At 47.4% G+C, this 27,526-nt stretch overlaps 1 protein-coding gene across 1 annotated transcript in view; it reads right to left on the bottom strand.

Annotated features, from left to right (window-relative positions):
• LOC144158378 (uncharacterized) overlaps window positions 1-27,526 on the bottom strand; it is a 126,100-nt gene that overhangs the window by 41,131 nt on the left and 57,443 nt on the right. The window contains exons 4-5 of the mRNA XM_077689239.1: window positions 17,575-17,825; window positions 5,398-5,476 (exon numbers count right to left, since the gene is read on the bottom strand). Coding sequence (XP_077545365.1) covers window positions 5,398-5,476; window positions 17,575-17,825 — 330 coding nt within the window. The remainder of the gene's footprint in view (window positions 1-5,397; window positions 5,477-17,574; window positions 17,826-27,526) is intronic.

Here is a 27,526-nt window from a genome sequence, read left to right as displayed (position 1 = left end):
TACAGATGCTTACTAGCGACACTTCGAGGAGCAGCCGGTGTTTCTAACGTGTTAAACTTCGAATCGTACTTTAAAACATTTTGACAGTTTTGCGCGAGATTGAAGTGATTTCTTTTGATTAAAGCTCGCGGCGTCGCGATTCTAAGGTGCCTGCAGATTGCAAGTACCGTGCCGACCATTGTAAAACGAAACCGACGAAAGCGTAGATGCTGAGCTCCGCGAGGCGCCATCGCCGATAATTGGCAAAAACCGGAGACAGCCGGAACATGCGTACTGACCGCATGAGGCACAAGAAACCGCCCTTAATTAAGCCTCCCGGCGGAGCTCCGTAGTCGACGACGGCCCGCCCACTCCCGCTTGGTGCGGCCACGGCGCAGGTCCCCCCTATCTCTGATTCTCCGCACTTCTCCGCGATGGCGCTAAACGGACCTCAGCGTTCACGCACTGCCCGGTTCCCTTTAACAGCGTAACGTACTGGACGTATGTCGCATAATTTTTTTCATTTAGAATTTTGAGTGGCCTCTGTTTGTCACAGCCACGTTTACACTGCTCCGCCGACACCACCACACAGCCCTACTTACTGTTGTGCGATAGTGGCTATCACCCCTTACCTTTAACTCTTCCCGAAAGTGTTTTTTTAGACGCAGAGCATCTGATGCACTCGCCTTGTCCCTCCGGCGGCGTCGTCGTCGTCGTCGTCGTCGTCTTCGGCGTTGTCCGCCCCTCCCCCTTTTTCCTCGCCGCGCCAGCTGCGCTCTCCGGCGCCCACCCCCTCTCCTCTCCGATAGCGAACTCTCTCGCGAGGGGCATTAGATTGGATTCAATTGGATTGGCTTGGATTGGATTAGATTAGATTGGATTGGATTGGATTGGATTGGCTTGGCTTGGCTTGGCTTGGCTTGGCTTGGATTGGATTGGATTTGGATTGGATTGGATTAAAGTGGATTGTGTTGTATTGTGTTCCGTCATAGCCGCGGCACGTTGCGTCATAGCCGCGGCCGACGCGCTGGGGCTGGCGCATGTGCAGTACTCTGTCTTCCGCGGTTTCCTCTCCTTCGGGCGCGCTGCGCATATAACCGGTGTGCCGTTCTCCTGCGAAGCAACATCCACGCTTGGCTCAAACACCTAGAGTCCACGCCGCTTTACAAGTACGCCAACTTCGTCATTGACTGGGACCGGCTTACGCAGTCCCCTCAGCGTTATGCGCGCTATAAAACGCGGTCCCTTCGCCGCTCCGCCTATGCGTCGCATCTACACAGGGGTTCCCGCGAGGGGAGGTGGGAGTTTGTTGTTTTTTCACGTATGGTCACTGTGTGGGGAAGAAAGAGTTGTATGGGTTCTGACCGCTTTCGCCGAGACGTTTAAAGTTTCGCCTAGTCATATAAAACCATATAAATATCGTAATGAACTACCCGAGAATAGGAGTTTCTGCAGCAAATCCTCTTCATGTTGAGCAGTTTGTAGGCAGGGTAACAGAACTTATGAACTAAAAAGATCTTATTTGGTGCGACAGAACAGTAGGCGACAGATTTCACGCTTTCTATTTGTGAGCGTATCTGCATTAAAATGACCTCATCCAAGATTTTTTGAGCAGCCTCAAGTACAGCCTCTAGCCTTGCAAGGTGTTCGTCGACATTTCTGCCAAGCACGACAATGCGGTTGGCTATCAGGTCACTTGGCTTGTTAATTTCATCGAGTATGAAAGTATATGCTCCTCAGCTTAGATGACTATACCACTCAGTGAAATGAGTTACACAAGTGCCATTTTGTCGCTTCCAGCACCCTGTGCCTCTTGCGATGGACACCGCGTGCTCTAGAAGCAATCTGGTCACTCTCCACAATAGCTTCGGTGTCAGAAGCACCACCTTGAGAGTACGCGGTAGTGAGGAGGCTTCCACGTGGAGCTAGTGTTACGAGGGTATCAGAAATGGTAAGCGTGGAGCGTTGATTATTGCTAATTTCGCCGTTTTACGCGGTCTGCGGAAAAAGGTATTGGCTTTATCCGCAGGTCTAATATTGCTCCAATGGAAATTGTGTGAGCGTACGTTCTGTTATATTGTACGGAAGTCAGTTTGAATTTTTGAATAGGATGGTGCATTGATAACGGGGGAAAAGGGAAAGGGAAAAAACTGGCTGCTTTGGGCGCATGTGCAATAGATATTATATATTTCAATAAAGCTAGTATTATATATTATATTAACAATAAAGCTAGTTGTGAGTCTGCGCCCGTCATGTTCCTTTCATATTGTCTTGTCCCTCACGCGCCGCAGTTTTTTCACACCTAAAAAATATTGCTCCCTTGTGCGAGAAAAATACATTCCGTGGATCGTATTGCGGCAGCAGTTACAGAGCACGTGCTTTTGTATACGGTCACCTGCTGTGTGTATTTTCCTCTTGACTTTACGACATTGACTCGTGCTTTGCGGACGGGCGGGTCATCTGAAATTCTCGTAACGCTTTTCTCCTAAACGCAAACCATCCACTCATCATTGAGTTGTCGGGTCCCGTGAGTATCGTCACCCCTATAGGCAGGATGGATGCATGTAGGGGCAATAATGGGTGGCCTGTAGGTTCTTGTAGGGGAGTGATGACTGTAGTTCAGACGTAGTCCTTTCCAATTTTGGGTACCTCAAAGATTCCTATCTCAGCCCGGGCACGGCGAAGGTTGGGTGGGCTGCGTCACATACATAATATTCATTCATGGCATAGTGAGCTCAGGTATGCGCCGCGTAGTTAGGCGCGTCGTGTTCGGGTGAGTCTTTAGGGTTCGGACGGGTGTCCTGCTGTCGTGGCGCGGTGGTGCGTTGTCTATTTAGTGCGTGCTTGCTTCGACAGATGGTTTTCGTTTTTTCCCCTGGAACTGCTACACATCCACGCTTCAGAGCGACACGTATCCCCCGAATCGCTTTGGCGATCCGTGCGGGTCCTCCAGTGCTTCAGCGAGACATGCCATAGCATTCACCTCATCTACGAACGGCCCGGCCACAGACGCCGCCGCGGGCCCAAGCTGGACTCGGCCGCCGACCTTCTGAGAAATTATCAGGCCAGTGAATAAAGTCTTGTCCCCCGCTCTCAAGCCCAGAATCTGCTGCTTTGATTTAACTCTCCGTGGGCTAGAGAAAGTTTCTGGCTCAAAGTCAATATTGCTGAAGTGGTTAGGAGAAGTCTGTAAATACGGCCAATGGGGACGGGGGAAACGTGCGGGCCCGCCTGGATGGGCATTTTATGATGTTCTTCTGGCATTGTTCGACCAATCGGCGGTGTGCGTCTGCACGAAAGCCTGGCAGATGGAGCCGCTTGTCAGAACTGCCACCGTAGATGGGTCCAGTTTCTCCCCACTGGTAGCATAGCGGACCACAATAGGGATTTCCCAAGTTGTCGACGTTCATTGGTGTGGGGTAACCCAGCGCTGGTGACCTGGCGGTTGCTTCGGTCAGGACCCTTCTGGCGGTGGGACGCCGGCAGGCCTGTGCAACGAAGAGCGACTGCTTAGGCCATGAATTGCCGCTCTCGCAGTTCTACCGACGTAGTAAAAGCCCCTATGCTTGCTGCGCTTCTTCACGGTATATTTCGTCAAGGAACGGGACCTACATTTGCGCCTTCGTTGGGAATTGTTTCCTCAACTCCTTCTGAACGACTGCTTACATTGGCATTATCATTGCTATCAGGGCAGCATGCATACGCGAACTCGGAGACGCACATAAATGAAGCTAGTCGCTCTTGATTGTGACACCACGGACCAGAAAAGGCATCTTCCTTTGTTCTGTAGTTTATGTTTTAGCGCCCCGGTACACATTCCTCGTTCCTTCAACGAACACTACACATTCTATGGGTTGTTGGTTGTGCGTGTACAGGAAAAGGCCAGCTCGTTCTTTATGTATACCAGTGGCTAACGTTTTCTCAAGCAACGATCTGACGAGTGTCCACAACGTAAGCAAGCTGTAGTGATTTTATACCGCCACGCGAGAGTAGTCCTTGAGGTGAAAATTAGTTCCCTTAAGGGTGCTTGTCGTCTGACCTGTTGAAAATTCCGCCTCTCTTCAGCTTCACCAAACACTCTTGCGTGTTTTCAGCAGGTTCTCACGGAAAGAAGTTCAAAGGGCATTGTCGGACTATAGGTAAACTTGCTTTTTGACCTTGGTTCGGGTCACGGCGTCGTCTGCCTCAAATTTCTGTAGCAGCCATCCGAAGTTCAAACTCAAATTCTGCACCTTGATGTCGGCTTCTAGCGCGGGTTGGGGTTTCTTGGTGACTTGCATGGTGCTTAGGGTGCCTGTACCCCATTCTTCTACCAGATGTCGCGAAGCAAAGGGCGACTCCAAGCAGTAAGGAATAAAAATCACAAACCTGCGCTACCTTTTGGCAAAGTTTCGTGCACAGAAGATTTAGTCAAATAGGATGTTGCGGTGTTCCCACTTCAGGGCTTTATTGTTTTTGCACTTTTTGCTGCCGATTCTTTTTGCTGGAAACATCGCTTTGGTATGGAACATTACGAAATTGACAAAACCAGTTGAAGATCATCAACCGCGAAGCAAGGCTCTTTGCTTATAAAACAGTATTGCTGGTGAGACGAACAAAAGAATGAAATGCGCGCTTCTCATTAAAATGAAGACAGCTCACACTAACGCTAAAGACTTGAAGGTAGCGAAGCTATACAGAACCTTCACCACCATCACGACGTCTTAAGTCCACAATTGCAGACGATTTGCTTCTTCTTCGCTGCCGCAACGACTTTTACTTGCTATTGTTGCTATGAGTGTGGGCTTGGCTCATTTTTGTAGAAGTGATAATCATTGGACGTCACCTTGGAGGGGCGAACGCTATGACGTGTCTTTCGCGTTCCGATCAAGTGTTGCCACAATTATAGTGAACGCTGGAGTATTTTTTTTAGCAAATCTTGGCCAATCTCCAAAGTGACCATGCTTGGCTTGACAAAGCTGTCCCGGGGAGAGAGAGAGAGACCGACAAATTTATTGCGCAATAATGTGAAAGTGGGTCCTCAGTACAGGAGCCCAAGCGCTCCCCAGGCTGCCGTAGCCCTTGTCACAAGCAGGAGCTGGTCCTCGGATGGGGATAGGTTCAGGGGCAGAGTGTCTGAGTTTTCTGAGCAGTCGAATAATATGTGTGTAAGAGTTGCAGGTTCCTGACAGAATTTACACTTATCAGAGTACTGTGTAAGAAAGAGTAATTGCATAGGAAAGGAGTGGGGGAAAGTGCTACTTCAATTTGTCTAAGGAGGCAACTAGCTACATAACTTGCTTTAGCTGGCGGGCTCATCACTAAAGCACACTTTTTAAAATACGGTAGATATCTTACTGCATAAACACTCCTGTCATGAGAAACGCAAAATACACTGAGACCAGCACTTGTTTTAGGTTTTTCGAATAGAATACCTACAAGCAGAACTTCCAAGGACGTGGAGTGATCTGATCCTTGCTGTCCGCACGGCCTCCCGTAGTGGAACAGGAATTGGCATCTGGTTGAAAATAAATAATAATATTTTACTAAGCTGTTGATCAAACAGGGCTATAGGTTACGATTTACCGTCGGGTTTGTTCACACTGAATATACACAACAAATTTCAAATTTGTTGTAGCCAAGTTGATCACAATTAAGAATGCAAACACTTTTTCGGGTACGCAAAATGTAGATTTGCGTAGTTAGTTTGGCTTTTTCGCAGAAAATACTTCTCCCTAAGTTTGAAGAAAATAATTCACGCAGTATTTCACGACGCCTTTCTAACGTGAACCAAAACGTGATAGCTAGCGAGCTAGATAGCCGTGTGATGCTGGGATGAGAAATAGTTTTATAAGAAGTGTGTCAGGAAGGGCATTCAATCCCAGTTGACGGGTTCTTAGCCCATACGCGAGAGCTAATTTTCTTGCACTTGGTACACTCGCTTTGGTGGAGCCCTCAGCAACACCCGAAGATCACAGGCGAAGAACCTGTCTCCTCATAATGAGTGTTTCTCGAGAGGTTGCACTGTATCGCAAACCAGTGCTGAATGGCACTCCAGTATTCTGACATGTTCACCTATCAATATCGAAATGCTGATTCCTGCAGTTTTTATTTACACAAAATAGCAATTAGCCTGGCCCTCACAGACAAACTAGATTAGAGACCATTTTTTGTATACTCGTGTCCTGTTTTAGGCATACGGATGCGTATACACTGGACTGGTCATAACAGTACAGAAGCCATGATGATTGAAGTAGCTCATACTCTGCCCATTCATACGAAGGCATTATAAAAAACATCACCGTCTGTAAGAAAAGCGACAGCATTTGGGAGGTTTTACAGTTGCCTCGGCCTTGGCAGTCCCACAGAAATAAGATATGAAATTCCCAACACGTCCGCACTACAATGGGCGGGGCGCCGAAGGCTTAAGAATAAAGCTACTGCTACTGACATTATAGTGAGCGGCATTATTAAAGTAAGAACGCAACATCTCGCACGCGGATACTTCTATTTTTCGGAGCAAATTTACTTTGCATACAAGAGACACACTCCTGGCGGAATTGTTAAACTATTAGGTGTACAATTGGGGCCAGTTCTTTTCAGTTTCATGGGAAAGACCAGCGCTATACCTACTACGCCCACAACGAGCCTTACTTGCCCCCGCCCTCTGGGGACCGGCGCGCCGGGCTCTCGAATTCAACGACGGTGCAGGCGAGCTCAATATTGAGGTGATCAAAAAGGATCGCAGCATATATTTCCGAAGCACCTAGCTGTTTATGGTCTGCGATAGGGCTGCGGAAGAGCCTATATTTTGCACGGAAGTGGTACTTCGTGCCGAACATGCGGCCTAACTGTGTGAAGCAATATAGAAGGTAATAGAAGTGGATCTAACTAAAAACATCGCCATTCGGCGAATTTACGCTTTCTGGCAGCGGGAGAACGGCAACTGCTTGTCTGCTGCTTATGTAGGTCTGCCGAGTCTCCCTGCGTTTTTTCCCTACTTTTTGGCATCGCCCGTGTTCGTTTAAGAAGCTTTCAGCGCCTCTTGCAGACATGTTGCTGGCAAAACAAACAACGTCGAAAAATGTAATTTTGGAAAGCCTTCCATCAACAAAACTTGAGCCAAGGCTCATATTTGTCAGCAGTGTTTAACGCAAAAAAATCATGGGCATGATTGACACTTACCCATGCCCATGATGAGATTTATTCCTATCATCATCATCATCACCAGCCTATCTACGCCCACTGCAGGGCAAAGGCCTCTCCCATGATTCTACAATTATCTCGGTCCTGTGCCAACTCTGACCAATTTATCCCCGCAAACGTCTTGATCTCATTTGCCCATCTAACTTTCTGCCGCCTCCTGCAACGCTTGCCTTCTCTAGGGATCCACTCTGTTACCCTTAATGACCAGCGGTTATCTTGCCTTCGCAATACATGCCCTGCCCACGTCCATTTCTTCTTCTTAATTTCTACTAATATGTCTTTAACACCAGTTTCCTCCCTGACCCACTCTGCTCTCTTCTTGTCCCTTAATGTTACACCTATCATTTTCCGCTTCATTGCCCGCTGAGTCGTTCTCAATTTAATTTGAACCCTTTTAGTGAGCCTCCAAGTTTCTGCCCCGTACGTGTCTACCGGTAAGATGCAGCTGTCATACACTTTCTTCTTCAGCGACAATGGTAGGCTGCTATTCATTATCTGAGAATGTCTGCCATATTCACCCCACCCCATTCTGATCCTTCTAATTATCTCTGCCTCATGGTTGGGATCTGGGGTCACAACTTGGCCTAAGTAGATATATTTGCTTACCACTTCCACTGCCTCGCAACCTATCTCAAACTGCTGTGCTCTCCGAGGTTATTGATCATTACTTTAGTTTTCTGCATATTAATTTTCAGGCCCACGGTTCTACTCTGTTCGCCCAGTGCGGAAAGCATGCTTTGCAATTCGTCCCCCGAGTTACTTAGCAAGGCAGCGTCATCAGGAAATCTGAGGTTACTGAGGTATTCTCCATTAACCCTTACTCCCACCTGTTCCTATAACAGATGCAAAATACGCGTCCAACAAGGCAAGATAAATTCCTTGTAGAATCCTAAAATGTCTCCAACAAATCGACAAAATTTGTCCGTGGATGTGAAACTCTGCGCTCATCCTGTCTCCATCGGACGTAAGATTTAAAGTTTGCTGTCGCTCTCTCTCGCTCTCTTTCTCTCTCTCTCTTCTCTCCCTATCTCTCTCCCTCTCTCTCTATCTTGTCTTTGTCCCCTTTTCTTCCGTAGTATTAACTACTTTTCAAGGAAAATTGCCCTCACTCGAACTCGACTCCACCAGAGGTGTCTTTGTGATTGAACAGAGTTTCGGCTATTGGCTCAGGGTTTTACGGCATGAACAGCGTGAACCGATTGAAGGAAAGAAATATTAACTCGTGCTATGTGCCCGTATCTTTTTTATTGGTTTTGTGCGCTGTTTATTCGAACAACAAAAATCACGTTTCTGCGTGGCTAGACCATTAAAGTGCGCCTATTGTCACAATGAGAACGGGCCAGAACACTAGCCTCTTCTCGAGTTCATCTCCCAAACAATTGTTCTGCTAACATCTGACTTCCGCACTTTACTGTAGCCAAAACGTGCTCTGGAACTACACATATCCCGCAAGCCAATCTTTTTCCAAGAAAGGCCACCCGCAGTGTGCTCTGTGGAGACGACTGAAGGACCAATACCCAGATCAGCTTGCGCAAATAACCCTCGTGCAACCGCGACCTTGAGGATTCGGCTACAGCAGCTGTACTTATTTACCCGGCGAAACGCGCTATAATTAACCGTACAAAATCTGCAATGAAGACCGCCAAGTATGCGCAAGAATGCAGCAACCCAAAATACTCCTAAATAAGCAACCAGGTCAAATTGCTGGACAGCGAGAGCTTCCGACTTCCCCAAGACCACGCAGCAGCAGCGTGACGCCAAACGTACCCTCCTCTAAACCGATCAGTGAAAACACCTCCACGTCAGCTATCCATGCAGTGCAGACGGAGTTTTGTCACATACGTCTACCATGCCAAACTGAGCGCAATGGAGATACGGACTGGCGTATTTATGGGAGGTTGTTGCCATTACTACACCAGGGTGGCCAATCCTGCTATGGTGAGGGTGTGCGTTACCGGCAATAGTCACCCGGGGCAGGCCGCACCCCAAGCCTCGTTCTGCAATTCCATACACGCGCAGACTTTTTTACATCCGGTGGTATTTGTCCGGCACCGCGATTCCAACCACGCTCGTTCTGCACACGACGCGGACGATCTACCTCTACGCCACCGCTGGAAGTGGACTCGGTCTAAACATCAGCAATCATTCAGGCGTTAAGGAACCAGGGTGTAGACGAGCATTCTGTAAGAATACTAGAGGACATTTACAATGGTTCCACAGCTACCATCATCCTCATAAGGAGAGCAGTCAAATACCTATAAGGAAGGGTGTCAGACAAGGAGACAATCTCTCCAATCTTATTTACAACTTGTTTAAAAGAAGTATAAAGAGCATTGGATTCGAACAGGTGGGAGTAAGGGTTAATGAAGAATACCTCAGTCCCCTCACATTTGCTGATGACATTGCCTTCGAGGGAAGCAACTCGGGGGAAGAATTGAAAAGCATGCTTACCGCGCAAGACAGAGGGGAACCATGGGCCTGAATAATATTATGAAGAAACTTAAGTAATGATCAATAACCTCGGGACAGCACAGCGATTTGAGACAGCTGGAAAGGCAGTAGAACTTGTAAGCGAGTATACCTACGAAGGCCAAGTTGTTACCCCGGATCCCAAGCATGAGGCAGAGATAATTAGAAGGATAATATGGGATGGAGTGCCTTCGGCATGCACCCTCAGATAATGAATGGCAGCAGACCATTGAATCTGAAGAGGAAAGTGTATGACAGCTGCAGATTACCGGTACTCACGTACGGGCCAGAAACTCGGAAGCTCAGTAAGAGAATTCAACGTAAACTGAGGACGACTCAGCGAGCAATGTAACGGAAGATGATAGGTGTAAAATTAAGGGACAAGGAGAGAGTGGAGCGGGGCAGGGAACAAACGCGTGTTAAGGACATATAAGCAGAAATTAAGAGGAAATGGACTTGGGCAGGGCATGTACTGACTGCAAAGGCTAGATAACCGTTGATAAATAAGGGTAACAGAGTGGATCCCTAAAGAAGGCAAGCTTGGCAGCGGGCGGCAGAAAGTTAGATGGGCAGATCAGATCAAGACATTTGCGGGCATGAATTAGTCGCAGTTGGCACAGGACCGGGACACTTGTAGAATAAAGGGAGAGGCCTTTGCCCTGCAGTGCGCGTAGATAGGCTTGGGATAATTATGACGACGACTATTCCTACGTTACACTTACCGAAATAGGGTTTGCTATACAGTGCGTTATAAACAAGCTGCCCTCGTGTAAAAATTCTGAAGAACGGTCCGGCAAGCCTCTCCATGAACCTCTTATCAGAATCAACAAGTTCCTCACGAAAATCATTGAAAATAAGCTGTCAGTGTTTGTCTACAACAGCACAAATTTACCACGTGACACGCCCCGGTAGCTCACTCACCAAGGCGCTGTATTGCTGCACCCAATGACGCGGGTTCGTTCCCGGCAGCGCCGACGACTTTTTATACACGATAGCCTTTCTTGGGCTACTCCGAGGAAACACACATGCTTGGCCTGCCGGTCTGTATGTAAGTCAATTCAGTCACCCGGCCAAATGTTAAGAAAAAGGCAAGTATGTACACGCCGAGAACGATAAGAAAGACACGATAAGAAAAAGGCAAGTACGTACACGCCGAACCATTCGAAATGTCTGAAACTGGTAGCATTGGTTTTACACATCGCAATTATTTAACGCTAAGTAAACCTGAGGCCCATTTTAGACACAATGTGAGTACTGAACTGGTTACACCTGCATTCTTTTTGCTTAAAATACACGTTGGGTTGGTTTTCACGGTAGAAAGTGAAAAAATAGGCCGCGTATCTGCTCCTTTCGTTGCAAATGCCGTCAAAAGACGATAGTCTTTGTCGGCTTTTGCGAAGTAAATGCCTCCCTTCGCTTTCCCGCTCACCTCTCATGTTGTTCCTGTTGCGTCGCGCTCCTCCCAAGGTAAAGACGCCAAAGCTTTGCTTAAATCATTTTAAATTTCCCGCGCTCCACTGCTCCAAACCGGGTGTCTCGATGCGAACGCTGCCGTAAGGCGAGGACGGGCGTTAATCGAGGCGCCCTACTTCAACGTTTATTGAACCGCGTTTCCCTACTCCACGTGCGTTGCAAGCAGCACGTGGAACCTATCTAGTGGAACCTTGCGTAACTGTTGCCGGCTGATTTCAATAAAATGGTGCCAGAAGCTATACTGGCGCGGGCGACCGCAGGCGACGGCGGAGTGAATTCTTTTTAGGGGCGAAGCTCCTAAAGCCATTGGTCTGTCCATCCCTTGTGTCTCGTGGTATGTGACCGCCGCATCCTTTCGGAGATGTCGCAAAGTGGGCCGCGTTGCACGCGCAAGACCTGCTGCAACCGGCAGCGCAAACTCGGCACCGGGAGTGCGAGCTTGTCTGTGTTCGCCAACGGAGGCGCGAGCGCACGTGACTGCGAGGGGGAGATCACGCAAGAGATCACGCCACGAACGCAGGCAGTCGTTCTCGGAGATCGAACGAGACGCAAGGACCTTTGCTCGTTTCCTCTCGTCTTGTTCGGGCACAAGTTCACCCAAAATAAAAGTTCTTTCTTTACCGCTGTGTCCCATCCTACGTGACAAATTGTTGTGGAGGTGCGGGGTAGTCCTCGATGGCGCGGGGTCTTTCACCCGGTCTAGGCCTGGGAGCATTGACTCCGAAAATAAAAGTTGATTTGTACAATGTTCGCACACAGTCTTACGCCTTTCTTAATGATGTAATGCGCGAACTTTCACGGGAGAGTTACGGTTACCGATTATCTCCCCCTATCGAGCTTCGCCCCACTTATCATCATTCATTCCGTGGGTATGGCGTGATTTTTTTCTGTAGTTGATGAAGTATTTAATTTCGCAAAAGTCAAGCGTGCTTGATTTTTTTATAAAGGAACACTGCAAATATCACTTCTGTATTGATTTGTTCTCTCATATTTGCGTAATGTCTTGTTCTTCTTCAACAATGTTGACAAGAATCTACATTAGGGCTTAGACGGGTAGATTTAGCTGTGACTATATGAGAGTATTGCGCAGGCATTGTTTTGCTTTGGCCGGGTGGTTGAATCGAGTCTCAGACAGACAGACATACAGACAGACCAAAATTTCTGGGTTTAAGTAGCCCAAGAAAGACTATCGTCTTTAAAAAAGACAAGTACAAAATGAAAGGAGCAGCACCCGCAGGAGCCGGTGAAAGGCACCTGCGGGTGCGAATTGAATGAGAGCACTTAAAGAACACAGGTCCCGTTCCTCCTACTACAGACAGAAGAAGAAACCAATGAACAGAAAAAGGTTACACCCGTCCAAATAAACAGCGCATGAATCGTGCGATGGTGGCAAAATAGAATTTCAATGAAGAAACACACATTGAATAAATCCAGAGAAGGGAACAATGGGAGAGAAGAGCGCCACGTTAGATATGTGACCAAAGCAGATATGCGGACATTTTTCAACACAGGTACAAAAAAAGCTATGTAACAAGGTTTTAGCAAATGTAGAGATACCCTAGAGGTCAAAATCTATCACCAGCACTACGGCGCGAGGCATAGGCCATGTTGAGCTAATGAGATAAATTCCTAAAATTTTGAAATTTGAACAACTTGGCGAATTGCTAAATCAGCTACCTGAAAATAATAGCACGTCAAGACCTTTGGGGATACATCTTATTGTATGGAATGACATTCTTCGGCTCGAGATCAGACGGTCTCCAAAGGAACTCCACTCACGTATAGCTCTGTCAAAGTACCTATTAAGGATTATTTTTATTTATTTATTTATTTATTTATTTATATATTTATTTATTTATTTATTTCGAGATACCCCAATGGTACTCCGGCGGTGGGTAATACGTAGGGTGTGCATCTAATCAGAATGGTAAAACCATAAATCAAAATTTAATTGAAACAAAACACAAAAACAAAAAGGGTAAAGTAAGTGACAGTGCATCACGTAACAAAAAAAAACACTCGCAGCAAATACACAAAAAATTTTGGGACCACCATATCAAAATTGACACAACGTTACACGCACGCTTAGAAGCCTGTGAAAAGAAAGATAAACAATAACAAGAAAAGGAAAACAAACGTACAAATGAGGCAGTGAAATTTTGTTAGGTCTGCAAGTTTCTGTTAAGAGCATGTTTATGTTTCGGGACATTTGTTTCGGTGATGATGTGTGATGGCAGAATATTTCATTATATCGCGGTTCCAAATATGAATTATTGAGGAAATGCCAGTGAACGACACGTGACGCGTTTGACTTTGTGGGAACGATCAGGACGCGGGAAGATGGCTGAGGGTTCGCACATTAAAATCATTATGAAGAACCACATGATAGTAAAGTTTCTGAAATGGTGTTACACGAGATATACAACTACGATGACATAAGAATTCAAGCACGGCGCGATTTTTTAATGCTGTTACACTGGTGTAACGCGAATAATTCGAATAGATGAAGCGTGCATCACGTTTCGCAGGGCTTCCAAATCAGTTATTAGGTATGCTTGATGGGTACCCCATATGGCTCAGGCGTATTCTATTTCAGTACATACCGTAATTACCCGATTCTAACGCGCCCCCGATTCTAACGCGCACCCGATTTTCCTGGCAAGAAAACCGAAAAAACTTGCACCTCCGATTGTAACGGGTACGAAAGTTTGTGAGCAAGAAAAACGAATGCGAGAAAAACGGGCAATTTATTTCCCGAAGTAATCTCACTCATCTGACGCCTCGTCGCTCTCCGCTGACCACAACATACCGTCCTCGGTGCCGTCAAGCGCGTTCCCGATGCCACACTTCTGAACGAACTGGAGAAGCGAGCTTCTCCAGAGGCTCACGCTTCAGCCGACCGCTCGTTTTGAACGCGAGAGAGGCGCTGCTGCCATTGCTGTTATCAAGCGCGCAAGTTGAACGATTTGACAATTTGCGTGAACGCCGATAGAAAAGCCTAGGCGCCTATGCTTCCTGCGTCCGAAAAATTGTTGTTAAAAGCTTTGGCGCCATCTTGAGATGGCGATGGGTGGGACGAAACTTCCGCTGTTTCGGCAGTTTCGGTTTCATACCCGATCTTAACGCGCATGCGATTTTTCGACCTATTTTCCCGGGAAAAAGTGCGCGTTAGAATCAGATAAGTACGGTATTAATGTTTTGTACGCCAGTTTGCGTAAGTGTAAAGGAGCATGTTTGAGGTTGTGTTTCAGGAAGCCAAGAGAACTGTTTGCCGATGCCAGAATATGGTTCATGCGATCATTCCACATCAAGTTAGTCTTTATGTGAACGCCAGGGTATTTGTAGGAAGAAACCTGTTCCTTTGCTTACATGCTGCTTACATTTTTTTGTTTACATGCTGGTAACACTAGCGCCGCGCTCTCAGCGGAATACCTTCAACTTAATCGCGATAGCGTGAACATCTCCAGCCATAATTTATGCGCTCTCTTTAAATAACGGTCCCCAAGTACTTCTTTGTGAATTCTTTCCATGGAAGAGCTAGGGGAATATTAAGTAGGATGTACCATGACGAATTCGAAACTCTCCCTTCCCTGCAACTGCGTTACGTACGAGGTTTATAAGAACCTCGACGATCCGGCCCTGAGCCGTCTCCTCGATTACATCAATGAGGTGTGGCTCTCGGGCCAAATACCAGAGTCATGGCTCCGGGCAGATATTGTCGCTATACCGAAGCCAGGCAAACCACCCCAGCATCTCCCCAATTTGCGCCCAATCGCATTAATGTGCACCTCGTGGAAACTGTTGGAGCGAATGCTGGCTACGCGGCTTCAGTGGTGGATGGACACTTACCGATGGTACCACCCGGCACAGATTGGGTTCAGTCCTCGCCTGGGGACAGAGGATGGACTTGAGCATTTATCATCAATGGTGCTACTGAGCGGCCAATCTCGCAAAGTGCGGACGTTGCTTGCCATGGACATTCACAAGGCATATGGCAACGTCAGCCAAAGTGCTATCCTGGAAGCTCTCCAAAGCTTACTTGTGCCGGAAAAGGTCCGATCTTTTATCCGGGCCTTCTTGACTAAAAGATCATTTTCAGTACGGATTGGTGGAGCTAGTTATGGCCATTTTATGCCCGTCCGTGGAGTGCCTCTGGGATGGGTGATTTCACCCTTCCTATTTAACGTAGTTGTGCTGCCGCTTGCCTGGCATCTTGGCTCCATGCCAGACATACACCTTTTGGTGTACGCGGACGATATTACAGTATGGATTGTCCACCCAGACCTGTCTCAACAAGCCGCGAGCCTGCAACAAGCTTTAACCGACCCACTGAAGTGGTGTGAATACGCTGGTCTCTCGCTTTCAGTCGAGAAGACAGCCCTTCTGTCCGTGGCCAATGATTGGGGCCGTCGTAGAGTGGAGATATCTCCGATCGCGCTACAACTATCCGGCCAGCCTGTGCGCACTGCTACCTCTCTTCGCGTGCTGGGATTGGAAATTTCGTTGTCAGGGTCAGCTGCCTTGTGGCTTCGATCTGCCCGCCAACAAGCAGGTCAAATGGTACACCTTATCCGACGCATGTCACAAAAGGCTGAAGGCTCCTGCTTCCAAATAACCCGACTCTTGGTGCGGTCAATACTTCAGCCTTGACTTATCTATCAGGCTCAATTCCAGCATATGACTCAAGCGGAGTGGGCCCGACTTGAATCAATTAATAGAGCTGCAATGCGGACAATCACCTGCCTCCCTCAAATAACGCCCATACCATCTCTTCACGCAGAAGCTCAACTGAACACCCTGGATGAGCTTGTACATCAGCGCCGCTCCGCCCGCCAGCACAAACTTAATTTTGTTCCGGAGGCAGCGGCGTTGGCAATTTACATGGGCCGTCCTCTACCCGCCTTTCCAGCCCACCCCGTAACTAGGCCGCCCTGGCTATACCATCAAGTGACCGACAACAGGCCGCTAACTAGACTCCACAGTCGGTCGACCGGGAACGCAGACGCGCAGACCGCGGGCGCACCATTACGAGCGGCTGCGAACCAGCCCCAGTTTGTAGAGGCATTTGTGGACGCTGGGGTCCAAGACGGCGTTTTAACTACGGCGATACAATGTCCCTCTCATTCAGAAGCGAACCAAACCTGTGCCTATGAATCACTTCGCACATGGCCTTCTATGCTGGCGGAGCTTACAGCCATCCGGGACGGACTGCAAGCGCTACTACCAGCACTTCAAGCCCCTGGAAGTTTTACTGTACAAATGTACACGGACTCAACGGCGGCCATCCGGGATTTGCGCCATGTATCCTCCAACTCGTCCGTTTCAAGAGAGATTCATAAACTGCTGGACACGTACCCCTGCCCTCTCCGACTGTCGTGGATCCGGCGTAATACTATCACCGCGCATATTGCAGCGGATACTTCCTGTCACCTTTCCTCGGTTCCACGACCGCTGACCTTGCTGACAACGGACCCACATGAACAATTTGTCCAACTAACGGAAGATCTGCGTCGCGCCACACGCGTTCTTATCCCACCGTGTGGAACAGACCTTCCCAGTGGGCTCGCTCACTGGGAGGAGGTCCTGCTGCGTAGACTTCGAGTTGGGGTGGCCCTATCTCCTGCGGTACCCCGGGCGTGGCCACCACGATACAATGCCCCGTTTATCAACACCTGCCCCTTCTGGACGGTTCCTGCCGAAGACACCGACACCAACCACCTACTATAGGCGTGCACTTCCCTGAGTGCAGCGATATCCAGACACCTTCACGCACAGGCCTGCATCCTGGGAGACCTCCTGATCTGCAACGATGGCTGTGGGGGCCCCACCACCACTGTCTTCTGGATTTCCTCCGGGAAACGGGTGCCAACTTGTACCACTGAGACATTATGCCAAAGGGCATACTATCGCAAAAAAAAAGTCGAAAAATTCGTGGCGGCAGTTACAATAAAATATTGAAGTATTCAATTCTGCGTGAAATTAAACGGGTTGTTGTAAATTGCCCCTTTTTTATTTTAAATAACGTTCGTATTAAACGCATCTTCCCAAATATCTTCACGTTCAGCACTCTCAGGTGAGCTGAAGTATGTTAACTGATAATTTAACAGTACTCATTAAAATTTTACGTATTCCGCTGAACGTCAAATCTACACACAAAACACGAAGTGAAGAGACTGGCCCTAAACCCTTACAAACGAAACGTTCACCCATATCATTCGCAGAGACAAGTGCAAGAGCGAAATTTCCTTTGGGCATTCAGAACACAAAGTCTTTCACTTTAATTAGCTGAGAATGTATTAAGACGTATTACCTTAGATAACCGAACAGCGGTATCTATCTAACAGTTTGTAATACTCGCTAGTGTTTGCAATTTCCCCCCTTTCGTTCGGTGCATATACCAGCCCACTCAACACCGCCCTCACGGGTGGCATTGCTGTTGTAGAAGAGAAAATTGCAAGTCAGAATTACCTGAAGCAGACCGGGTTTCTACATCCAGGGCAAATATGAAGTCCTTTACAGACTTGAATTCCCTGGCTTGTAGCGGTGTTCCTTGTGTTCCATACAAATACGCACTCCGGAGTCGGACAGGGCATCCAAGAAATGGAGGAGCTCTGCGAAAGTTTCTCGTTAAGAGACCTTCGGGCAAGGGTGCTGAGCAGCTCTGGGTCGTCGCTGGTGACTTGGGACACGTCGGCAATCACCCAGAGTGCACCGCAGTTCTGGAGAATAAAACAACGTTTTCGTAGTTACATTATTATTGTTAATACTTGAGCGCCCGTTTTTGCTCAGTACAAAGCAAGAATGATTGGCAATTAATAGCAATTTGTCTTCCGTAGGTAAAACGTTTTCTCCTCGCCCATTTTCTCTGATAAACCGAACTTCCCCGAAGTAACTCTCTACCCAGTAATGTCAGAGTAACCACGTATGCCCGCAAAAAAAACAGTACGAAATTGTCGGTCAGCCTCGCAATTGGATGCCAAGAAACAGGAAACAGGACCTGGAGATCTTCAAATGCTTTAGCTTGGCTTTTCTTAAATGTGCCCTTTCTTTAAAAAAAAGATGGCTAATACTCGAAGCTGTTTCTATGTAAACAGTGTCATAGTGTAGTTTACCATCCACACTTCTTAAGTACAAAATCAAAACTGCCGAAGTTGAGAGCCAACTTAGCGTATCTCCAAAGCCAACGCCCGCGCTACGACCGCAAAAGAGGTGTGGTGCGCAAACCTTATTTTATGAGATTCCCAAGCTACAAGACCCTGACTACGAATGGCTACTAGTGTTGAAAAAGCTGTGCATTTTTTATATTTATTGTTTTTCGATGAGTCAATGCATGACAGACAGTTTGAACAGGAAAGTGTTTAATGCTTGGGTACACAAAGATCTCAGTCACGTCATAACCGTCACGGAAGTGACGTCGCCAGAAACCTGCCATTGTTGCTGCGGCGCACGGTTTTGAGCCCATGCCCTTTCGCCGCAACGGAAGGTACCTGGCGCTGTACCGAAAGTGCGATTAGCAGCGACGTGCGCAGCTCTACGAACGCGCCTCATGTCCTTTCCTATGACTAATTCAGATGGTGCAGCCGTTTACGACAGGCGAAGCGAAGTAGCGCATCATGACGGTAATGAGCGCCGACAATTGTCGTCATCTCGATGCCAGCGCCTTCGTGTACGGGGTAAGTGCGTGTGTTCTGCAAGGCTCCCCTATGGCATCGTTCCAATGACCGCTGTGTTTCAAGTTTCCGCTTTTGTGCATGACATTTTTGGTTTTGTTGTCCCGGAATAAACCGGTTATTTTTGTTTCTTGCGTGTCGGCGTCACTTCGCCTGGCGGGTTCAGGCTCGTGAACTCTTCGCACATGAAGCAGATTCCTTTGACAATCAACTGGTTCTGTGAAGGCTCCTTTCCCTTTGGTGTTCTACCGTTTCCTATGGCACACGGATCAACCACATTTTTTAGCCTATCTGCGGCATAACATTTTTTATTGTAAAACCAGCAATAAAAATCATAGCGCAATCGAAAAGACGCCGGTTTCTCAACGTTAGTTACCAAGGTTCGATTCGGCCCACTGAAAGCCTTTTTACAAAACACAGTCGTTTTTGGGCTAACTAAACGCAAAAATTTTGGTCTGTCTATATGCCTGTCTTTCCGTCAGTCTGTCTGTGACTCGATTAACCACCCGGCTAAAGTGAAACAGAAAGTGCGCAATAGTACTATATCCTCACTGCCAAATATAAATGTCTGATACCGGTGTTAACGTTCATACTTGTCAAAGTTCTTAACGAAGAACAAGAAAACGCAAATATGAGGCATAAATACAATACATGAGTGATATTTGCAGTGCTCCTGTATTAAATAATTCAAGTATGCTTAGTTTTTGTAATAGCATTTAGAGTACCTAATTACTGCAAAAACCATCGCTTCCTTTTGCACGCACTACCTGGGGGGGCATCGTGTTTCTACAAATGTTGTAGTAGGGTGCCTCTCTTCGAGGGTGCCTCTGACATCGAGGCACCCGTCTTGGAACAAAGAAACGTGGTAAATTTAAACTGACTTGAGCAAACGTCTAGCGTGTTGTCTTGGGAGAAGCGGGACGAAAAGGAACAGTATCAAAGGAGAGCGGGAAAGAGAAGGGAGGCATGTATTTGCCAGGGGCGCCAGTTGACTATCGTCTTCCGTTGACATTTGCAACAAAAGGAGCAGACACTCGGCCACATTTTTTTCTTCAGGCGCGCACTCCAACATTTGCTCATGGTCTCCTTGCCTAGATCCACTTTCCCTCACACTTCTTGGCCTGGTATTTTACCTCTCTTCACTTCCCCAACCGGAGTTTTCTGTGAATGATACGCACGGCCTAAGCTCAAATTGAAACAGCTCCGATGTAAAACAAAAACAAGTTACCAATGATTGGTTGATAAAACATGGTGTTCATCAGGAACCTACTAAAAGTCGACTTATTCAAACGCGAACCTGTGCTTCCGCATCGTTTTCACGAACGACATCTAGAATCACTCGTGCGGTGAAGATATACATGTATAATGCCCCTCAGGTGTCATTCTCATGAGGTCGGTTTACACGACACTGCTTCTCCGCTCCTCCTCGCCACCGCCGACGCACTTTCACAAGTTTTAAACCCCGCCCCACTACCGACGACTCCTTTAAAATGGAACATCTGATCAAGTTAGTGTTTCATTGGTACCTGGCGTCACTCAATACTCGGCGTAAACAAAGTGCGGAGAACGGAACTTTTAGGCTAGGAAGTGTGGTCGAAAGTGGCGAGAAAGAAATAAGCCGACGAGCAGATGTGGGGAGTGTACACCTCATGAAAAAATGGCACAACTTGCACTACTGGTGCAATGCCGGAGGAATAGCAAATCTGGGGCTCGATTTAGTTTTTACCCACACTGAAAGTCGCACACAGAAGTGCCAAGCCGTATTGGGTGGCACCGTAAAGCAAAGACCAAAAATTATGTACAGTGTTTTATGCAGACGCAGTCATCGCCATTACTTTTGTCGCCGTCTTCAGATGGCATAGGCCTCAAAGGCGAATCCTTTTGTATAGCGTCCTCGCCTCTGTACACCTCCATTTCTTCGTCAGCTAGTCCGGTGGCCATCTCCACCTTTGGATTGTTAAGACATGGCTTGAAAGCCGCGTGCTCGTTTCTTTTTTAAAGCCAAAGTGTGGTGCTCTACCACTGGGGAGTCGTTACCCGGCATTTTCTGCTTTATTCATTGGCGGGGCGGCCACTGCAAATCACTTGGTTTTTTTTTTCGAGCTTTCACATTGCGAAAGTCCACCGGCAAGCCTGGACGACGCCGGGCGCACCTCGCGAGGCGCTTGCTCACGTTCGGGTGGCGTTTTTTTTTATCCTTTTATGCAAACACATTTTGCGGACGTCGCCAGACCAAAGTGAAGCCTAATTAAAGAGCCATGCTGTTAAAAACACTTCCTGTGGGCAGCATACAACCTGGGTTCCTCGACCCTGGGTTCCTAAAGGTAACGTAAATATCATCATGAGCAGCACCAGCAGCAGAAGACTGTTTAGACCCACTGCCCCGAAAAAGCCTCTCCCATCGATCTCCAATTATCCCGGTCCTATTCAAACTGCAACCAATTTATCCCGGCACACTTCTTGATCTCATCTTCATATCTAACTTTGTGCCGCCCCCTGTCACGCTTGCCTTGCCTAGGGATCCACTCTGTTACCCTTAATTAACAATGGTCATCTTGCTTCCACATTACATGCCCTGCCCACGTAGATTTCTTATTCTTAATTTCTCCTAATATGTCCTTAGGACGCGTTTGTTCCCTCACAAGCTCGCCTTTCTTCTTGTCCCTTAATGTTACACCTATCATCTTCCGTCTGATTGCCCCGCACGTCGTCCTCAGTTGAAGTTGAACCTCTTATTGAGCCTCCAGGTTTCTGTTCGTAGGTGAGTACCGGTAAGGTGCAGCTGTCATACACGGTCTTCTTAAAGGACAACCGTAGGCTGCCATTCATTATCTGAGAATGTCTACCGAATGCCCTCCACCGCATTCTTATCCTTCTGATTATCTCTGTCGCATGGTTCGGATCCGGGGTCACTACTTGGCCTAAGTACAATATTCGCTTGCCACTTCCCTACCTCACCACCTATATCAAACCGGTGTGCTCTCCCGAGGTGATTAAGCATTACTTCAGTTTTCTGCACGTCAATGTTCAGGCCCACGATTTTACACTGTTTGTCAAGTACGCCAATCATGATTTGCAATTCACCCCCCGAGTTACTTAGCAAGACAACGTCGTCAGCAAATCTGAGGCTATTGAGGTATTCTCCATTAACCCCTACACCCACCTGATCGCAGGTAGGTGTGAGCATTGATCGAGAATACCTCAGTGTTTGAGCTCGTGTTCGAAGCCGGATAAAGCACCACAAACTTAGCAATAAGGTTCCGTATACGCCTCAGCATAAAACATGGTTAGCCTCCGCGAGCAAGGAGAAATACCAGACTCCAGCGCACGTGACATCAGTGCCTGAGCCCTGTGTAGTATCGAATGAGGGATACCGTAAACTCTGCGGCTAAGCAAATACTACTTTCTGATCTCATTCTAAAGATGTCTCTGTTCTCAGGTAGTACCGCCTTGGTGTGACGCGGGGCAGATCGGAAGGTAAGATCTCGCGCTGCCTCGTGAGATCACTCACAGAGATTTAGAGGGGCTCCCCGAATTGCGCCAACATGAGCAGGAAACCAACAAAAGCAGTGCTGAGACATCTGATGGTTCTGCATGACTCTGAAAGCAACCTTAGCCACGTAGCCATTCCCAAAAGGCGTAACGGCTGAATTTCAGTCATTACACACAAAAGGCCTGCACATATCAACCAGGGCACGCGCAACAGCTGCCTCCTTCGCGACCTACGGTCTATAAATCCTAATGGAAGCAGCGTTGACGATTCTGCCCCCATTGTGCACGACAACCGCGGCAAATACCTTGCTATCCTCATTCAAAGAAGCATGGACGAAGCTGACCTTCTCATTTTCATCGCGCTCAGTCTCAGCAGGCAATCACCCCTGGTTTTTCATGTACCCACATTTCGCTCCATATGCATATTCCTGGGATCAGGCTAGACTTGATACTGTTTACGTGCATTGAAGGGAATGCTGACCTGTAGCTGCGAGATCTTGTCCTGAGGGGCATCTCTCTCAGAATCTGCCTATCCGCCCTAGTCGCTGATAGCCGCACCATCTGCTCCCTTTCCTGAACCTCAGCTATCTCATCCAAGGTATGATGTATCTGCAGCTGGCCGCGTAGCTGGTTCTGAGGGCCCTAGTTTTTGAATTTGTACAGAAGTACATAGTCACTCTATAAAGTACTGTCCAATGGTCCTTATATCTTGATCGGAGTAGCGTACCGCGATACTGTTTTTCTAGCGTACCGCGATGCTCTCTAGACCATACAGCATTTTGGCATCCAACGGTAGACCGTCCGCATTCTCAATATTAAGGGACCCAATTTTGCAAGTATGCAGAGGCAAATCTTTTTTAATACTTAAAAAACGTCTTTAATTGTTTCGGTTTTCTGGATGCAAACAGTGCACACCACAAGGAATGAACCATCGATGTTCCTCTATCCAGGTCCTTCCGAATACGAAAGTACAGAAATTCCTTTAGGGGAACTGCAAAAGCGCTATTCATAATTGAAAGTTCTATTTCGCACACGGGAATAGAAGTGTCATGTGAAAAAACATATTTTTTTACGAGTAGGTTGGTCCTCAACGGAGCGATTCAAAGTGCAGTGACGTTGCTGCTGCTGGTTGAATAGGGATACTCGGTTTTCCGATCAGCTGAAAAGGTAACGCGGGCGCGTAGCTTCACAGTTGACGCCACATGAAAGAAAATTCTCCACCTCACAAAACAAATCTCGAACGAATTCGCAGGAGCAACGCAAGATATAACGCGAATAAGGGTACAAAACACACTGATTTCCAGAGCATGCAACGGGGCCATAAAAGTCCACATAACACAGGTTCAAGCTCAGCGAAAATCTACACCTGAAGCCGTTTGTGTGATTACGGGACTCCTACAGCAGACGAAGATGGAAGAACGTGACAGGTACAGCCGACTTCTCGCTTAAATAGCATAAATGCCCAGAAACCTCGCATTGACAACGCAAGACGCCATTTCACCGCACAAGGCAACCATTTCCTTAAACACTACGACAGAATGTTTAACACTGTGAGCGTTTGAAACGTTGGAATGTTTAGAAAACGAGTGCAACTGACACAAACCGGCAAGAATGACCTCTAAAATATGGTTCCCAAATTGCAGCATCCAGTACCACGCAACATTCCCATTGCTGCCAAAGTTGCCCTTACCAAACCACGGACTGACTACGCAATCACGTAAAATATAGCGGCACATTGGATACACTTCATGAACCACAGAAACGTGAAAATTCTTCCAGACAAACTCCTCTACCATCTATGTCACATGGAACCATCGACCACTAGCCGTTTACTCTGGTCTTGTCCGGAACTGGCAGATATCCGAGACAAACCCAAGCCTTCGCGAGTAAGAAGCCTGGATGATCGGGTCTTCTAAGAGAAACGAATGAAAGGCACACTGCTCGAAATCAGGGCCTTCTCCAAAGAAGCACCCCCCTTTGGGAGGCTTTAAACGTGCAAATTCGGAGTATCATTGCTAACCCTCACAACCCTTTTCCCTCTTCAACCATAACGCCGTCTCTACACAATATATTTATTTATTCATTCACCTCCAGTGTCCCAGTACGGAGCTTAAATGAAAGATTTACCTCCACCAATAACGGACATTCTTTTAATCGCTTTATTACATGTCTATGAGGTCCGAAGTTATAGCTGTTGCGATGTATTGGCGCCGAAAATGCATTCTCAACGAGAACTCCTTAAAGTGCTTCCTGAGACACCGACTTGGTACTCTTATAGCAAGCACTGCGACAAAACGATACCACCACACCACCTTTTTAAATAAACCATGTACAGCACCCATCATATAATCAGAGCTAACACAGAATTCGCGGAAAAGCCTTGCAACTTGCAGCAGACAGAGGGTGCGAAGACAAGCGTCTTAAATATCGCGAAGAAACACCACGGTGTGGAGTTTGTGTGGAGAAAGCCTCACCTTTAAGCCATCTTTACCTTAAGAAAAGGGCTTTGTCTTTTTTCTACGTTCTTTTCTTTCTTTTTCCAATCTTTTATTAAAAGGTGAGAGCTCAGGGAAGCACTCAGCGCCAACTTTCAAAATATAGTGTTTCCCCGGGAGAAATTTTATACTAGGGTAACAACCGTTGGTCACTAGCGTGCGTGATCAGAAATGTTGCCGCGATCTCCTCGCGTCGCTGCAGATGCTGTAAAAACACAACAGTCGTGTGCCACTCACGTAAATGCTCCACCATTCTCTTCGCCGACCTGTCACGCTATTCCCTACTGTGTCGGTCCACCCATTACAGATTTGCGGAGTTCAGTTTTTCCGCGTTCGCACTGCTGCGCAACCTGTTGGGACACACGGGACTTAGCGCTTGAGCCGCGGGTGCGAGCGTCGGCGGCACTCATGTATTTCTTGGATGAAATTTTCTTTTCAACGAGTTTTTTTTAATTTCCTCTCGGAAATTGAACCGCCCGTCTACGTTTAAATAAACACAATGCAAACACTAGTTATTTATTATTGTTCTTCCTCTAATAAAGCGTATAATATATTTGCTCTGAACACTAATGCATAATATGGAGCATATTTCTAGATCAACAAATTCGTAATTTTGTGCCTATAAAACGCCTCGCTGAACAATATATGTAACTTTGGACTATGCAGCTGAATCGAGGAACAGCAGGCACAAAGTTTTCCCGCATGCGCAGCCCAACAAACACTATTATGGCTTGGGTTACTCAAACGGGAAAATTTTTTGTCTGTATGCCACTCTAGATTTAGCAGACAAATTACGAGATAGACAGTGCGATATCTCCAGAATCTCTTTGAAGAAGCCATAGCCGCAACACCATCGACCGCCATAAGACTGGTACGGCCTGCCATTGTCGTTAAAAAAAGCAGAGGTCAATCTCCTTTTGCTGGCATAATTCTCATGTCTAGGGCGCCAGGAGCGCCCGCACTGTTTTATTTATCTCCAAATACCGTCCTTGACATTCCATTAAACATGGACCTTAAAGGTCGCTCCTCTCCTCCTTGACGCTCGAGTCTTTGGGGGTCGACGGATCCCACAACGTGGTGCCAAAACCCTGGAATCGTGTCTTCCAGGCTAACACCGACAAGCAGGACCGATAGCCTTTATTCGATGGCTTCTGCTTGAGAGACCGGCGGACCTACCATGAAGGACCAAGGTTTTGCTTCAATCGAGTTCAAGCTGCGGGGGATACTGCCCTTCGGGACAAGCTTTCCGCCGTCCTGACGGAGATAGAAGGCGGCATCCCAAGTGGCACCTGGCTACAGCGATTTAAGGAACGATATACTTGGAGAGGATCGAGGCCATACATTCATTGATCCAGAAGCTCGACGACGACATTTTTCTGGAAGCGACGAAGGAAATTGTCACGGAAGGGACCTCCAGCGCGACTTCGTTAAGTGACATGGTGGTAGAGATCATATCGGAGCTTCGCTACAGATCACGAGCCCAGCAGGCTGGTGAGTCTCCCGTGCCTTCTGTAACGAGACAGTCTCATAGCGCGCCCGCAACCACCAAAACGAGGCGAACGACAATAAAACTGACGAAGTTTGATGGAGGCTGTCATAGCTGTACAAGATTTTGGAGCCAATTTGAGCACGCCGTACACAAGAATTAGGAACTGCGAGCGACTGAAAAGATTAATTAGTTCGCTAACCTACCGACCGGCTCGTCCGCTTCCGCAGTAACTGGGCTCCTTTATTACAGAACGGTGCTATAACGACGCAATAGAGAACTCCTGAAGCGATTCGGCTATGAGACTCGGATTGCTCAAGACCACCTACAGGCGCTGATTGACATCAGAGCAATTTTGTCTTCGAGTGACTTCGCACAACATTGAAAGCTTTACGACAGGGTTAAAGTACACTGTAAGAGTTTGAATGCCCTTTTAATAAGCACGGACACTTATTGCTCTATGTTACGTGTGCTTCTTCTACTTACACTCCCTCAATACATGGTCCTGAGGTACCACCAGTGGTCAAGAACGTCGTGTACAGCTTCGATGTCAAGTGGCATAGAAGGTGAGCAACAACCTATCGACCACAACGAAAAGTTTTACAAACTGATGGACTTCATTTAAAATGAAGTTGAGTGCCTGGAAGCAGTTATTGAGAACACGTCCGGGATAACGAAGTTTAAGAATGACGACTAGCCAGGGGAACAGCTGCGAACAGGACTTTTCGAACATGAACATGCTGCAGCGTTCCTGCATGCCGCAGTTACTGAGGTACGAAAATGCACATTTGGTTCCGCCTCACATGATGCAGCATCTTGCGCAGCTGAAAACGTATCCATGGAGCAGAAGAAGAGCCTTCTTACCAAATACGGACGTTGCTTCTGTCGTTTGACCCGAGGACACATCCTCCGAGAGTGCAGAAAGAGAATTGCTTGCCTGCGCTGTAAACGACGACATTCTCCTTGATGTGCAATGAAGATCCGGAGAGTCATCAAAAGAGACAAGTTATACGGGCTCCCCTACAGCTCCTCTCAGGACAAACAGGTTGCGTGATCCTCTTCCAGAAGCTGAATATCTAGGCTTCTGGCCCCACTAGCGCCACAGGTACAGAATTCTGTTGAACGTGGGAAGCCAGCCAAGCTTCCTCAATACCGAACCATCTAGGAAGCTAGGATGCGAGTTTAAGGGAAACGAGGTCCTGACCGTAGGAGTCTTCGGAGGGAAAGAAACGAACGAAACTTTAAGGAGAGTTTGGGTTCACTTGCTTGACCGTACA

The sequence above is a fragment of the Haemaphysalis longicornis genome, unplaced genomic scaffold (assembly GCF_048455015.1).
Source record: "Haemaphysalis longicornis isolate Haplotype H1 unplaced genomic scaffold, Haemaphysalis longicornis Haplotype H1 scaffold_10, whole genome shotgun sequence".
Lineage (NCBI taxonomy): Eukaryota > Metazoa > Arthropoda > Arachnida > Ixodida > Ixodidae > Haemaphysalis > Haemaphysalis longicornis.
This window is presented reverse-complemented; position numbering and strand designations above follow the sequence as displayed.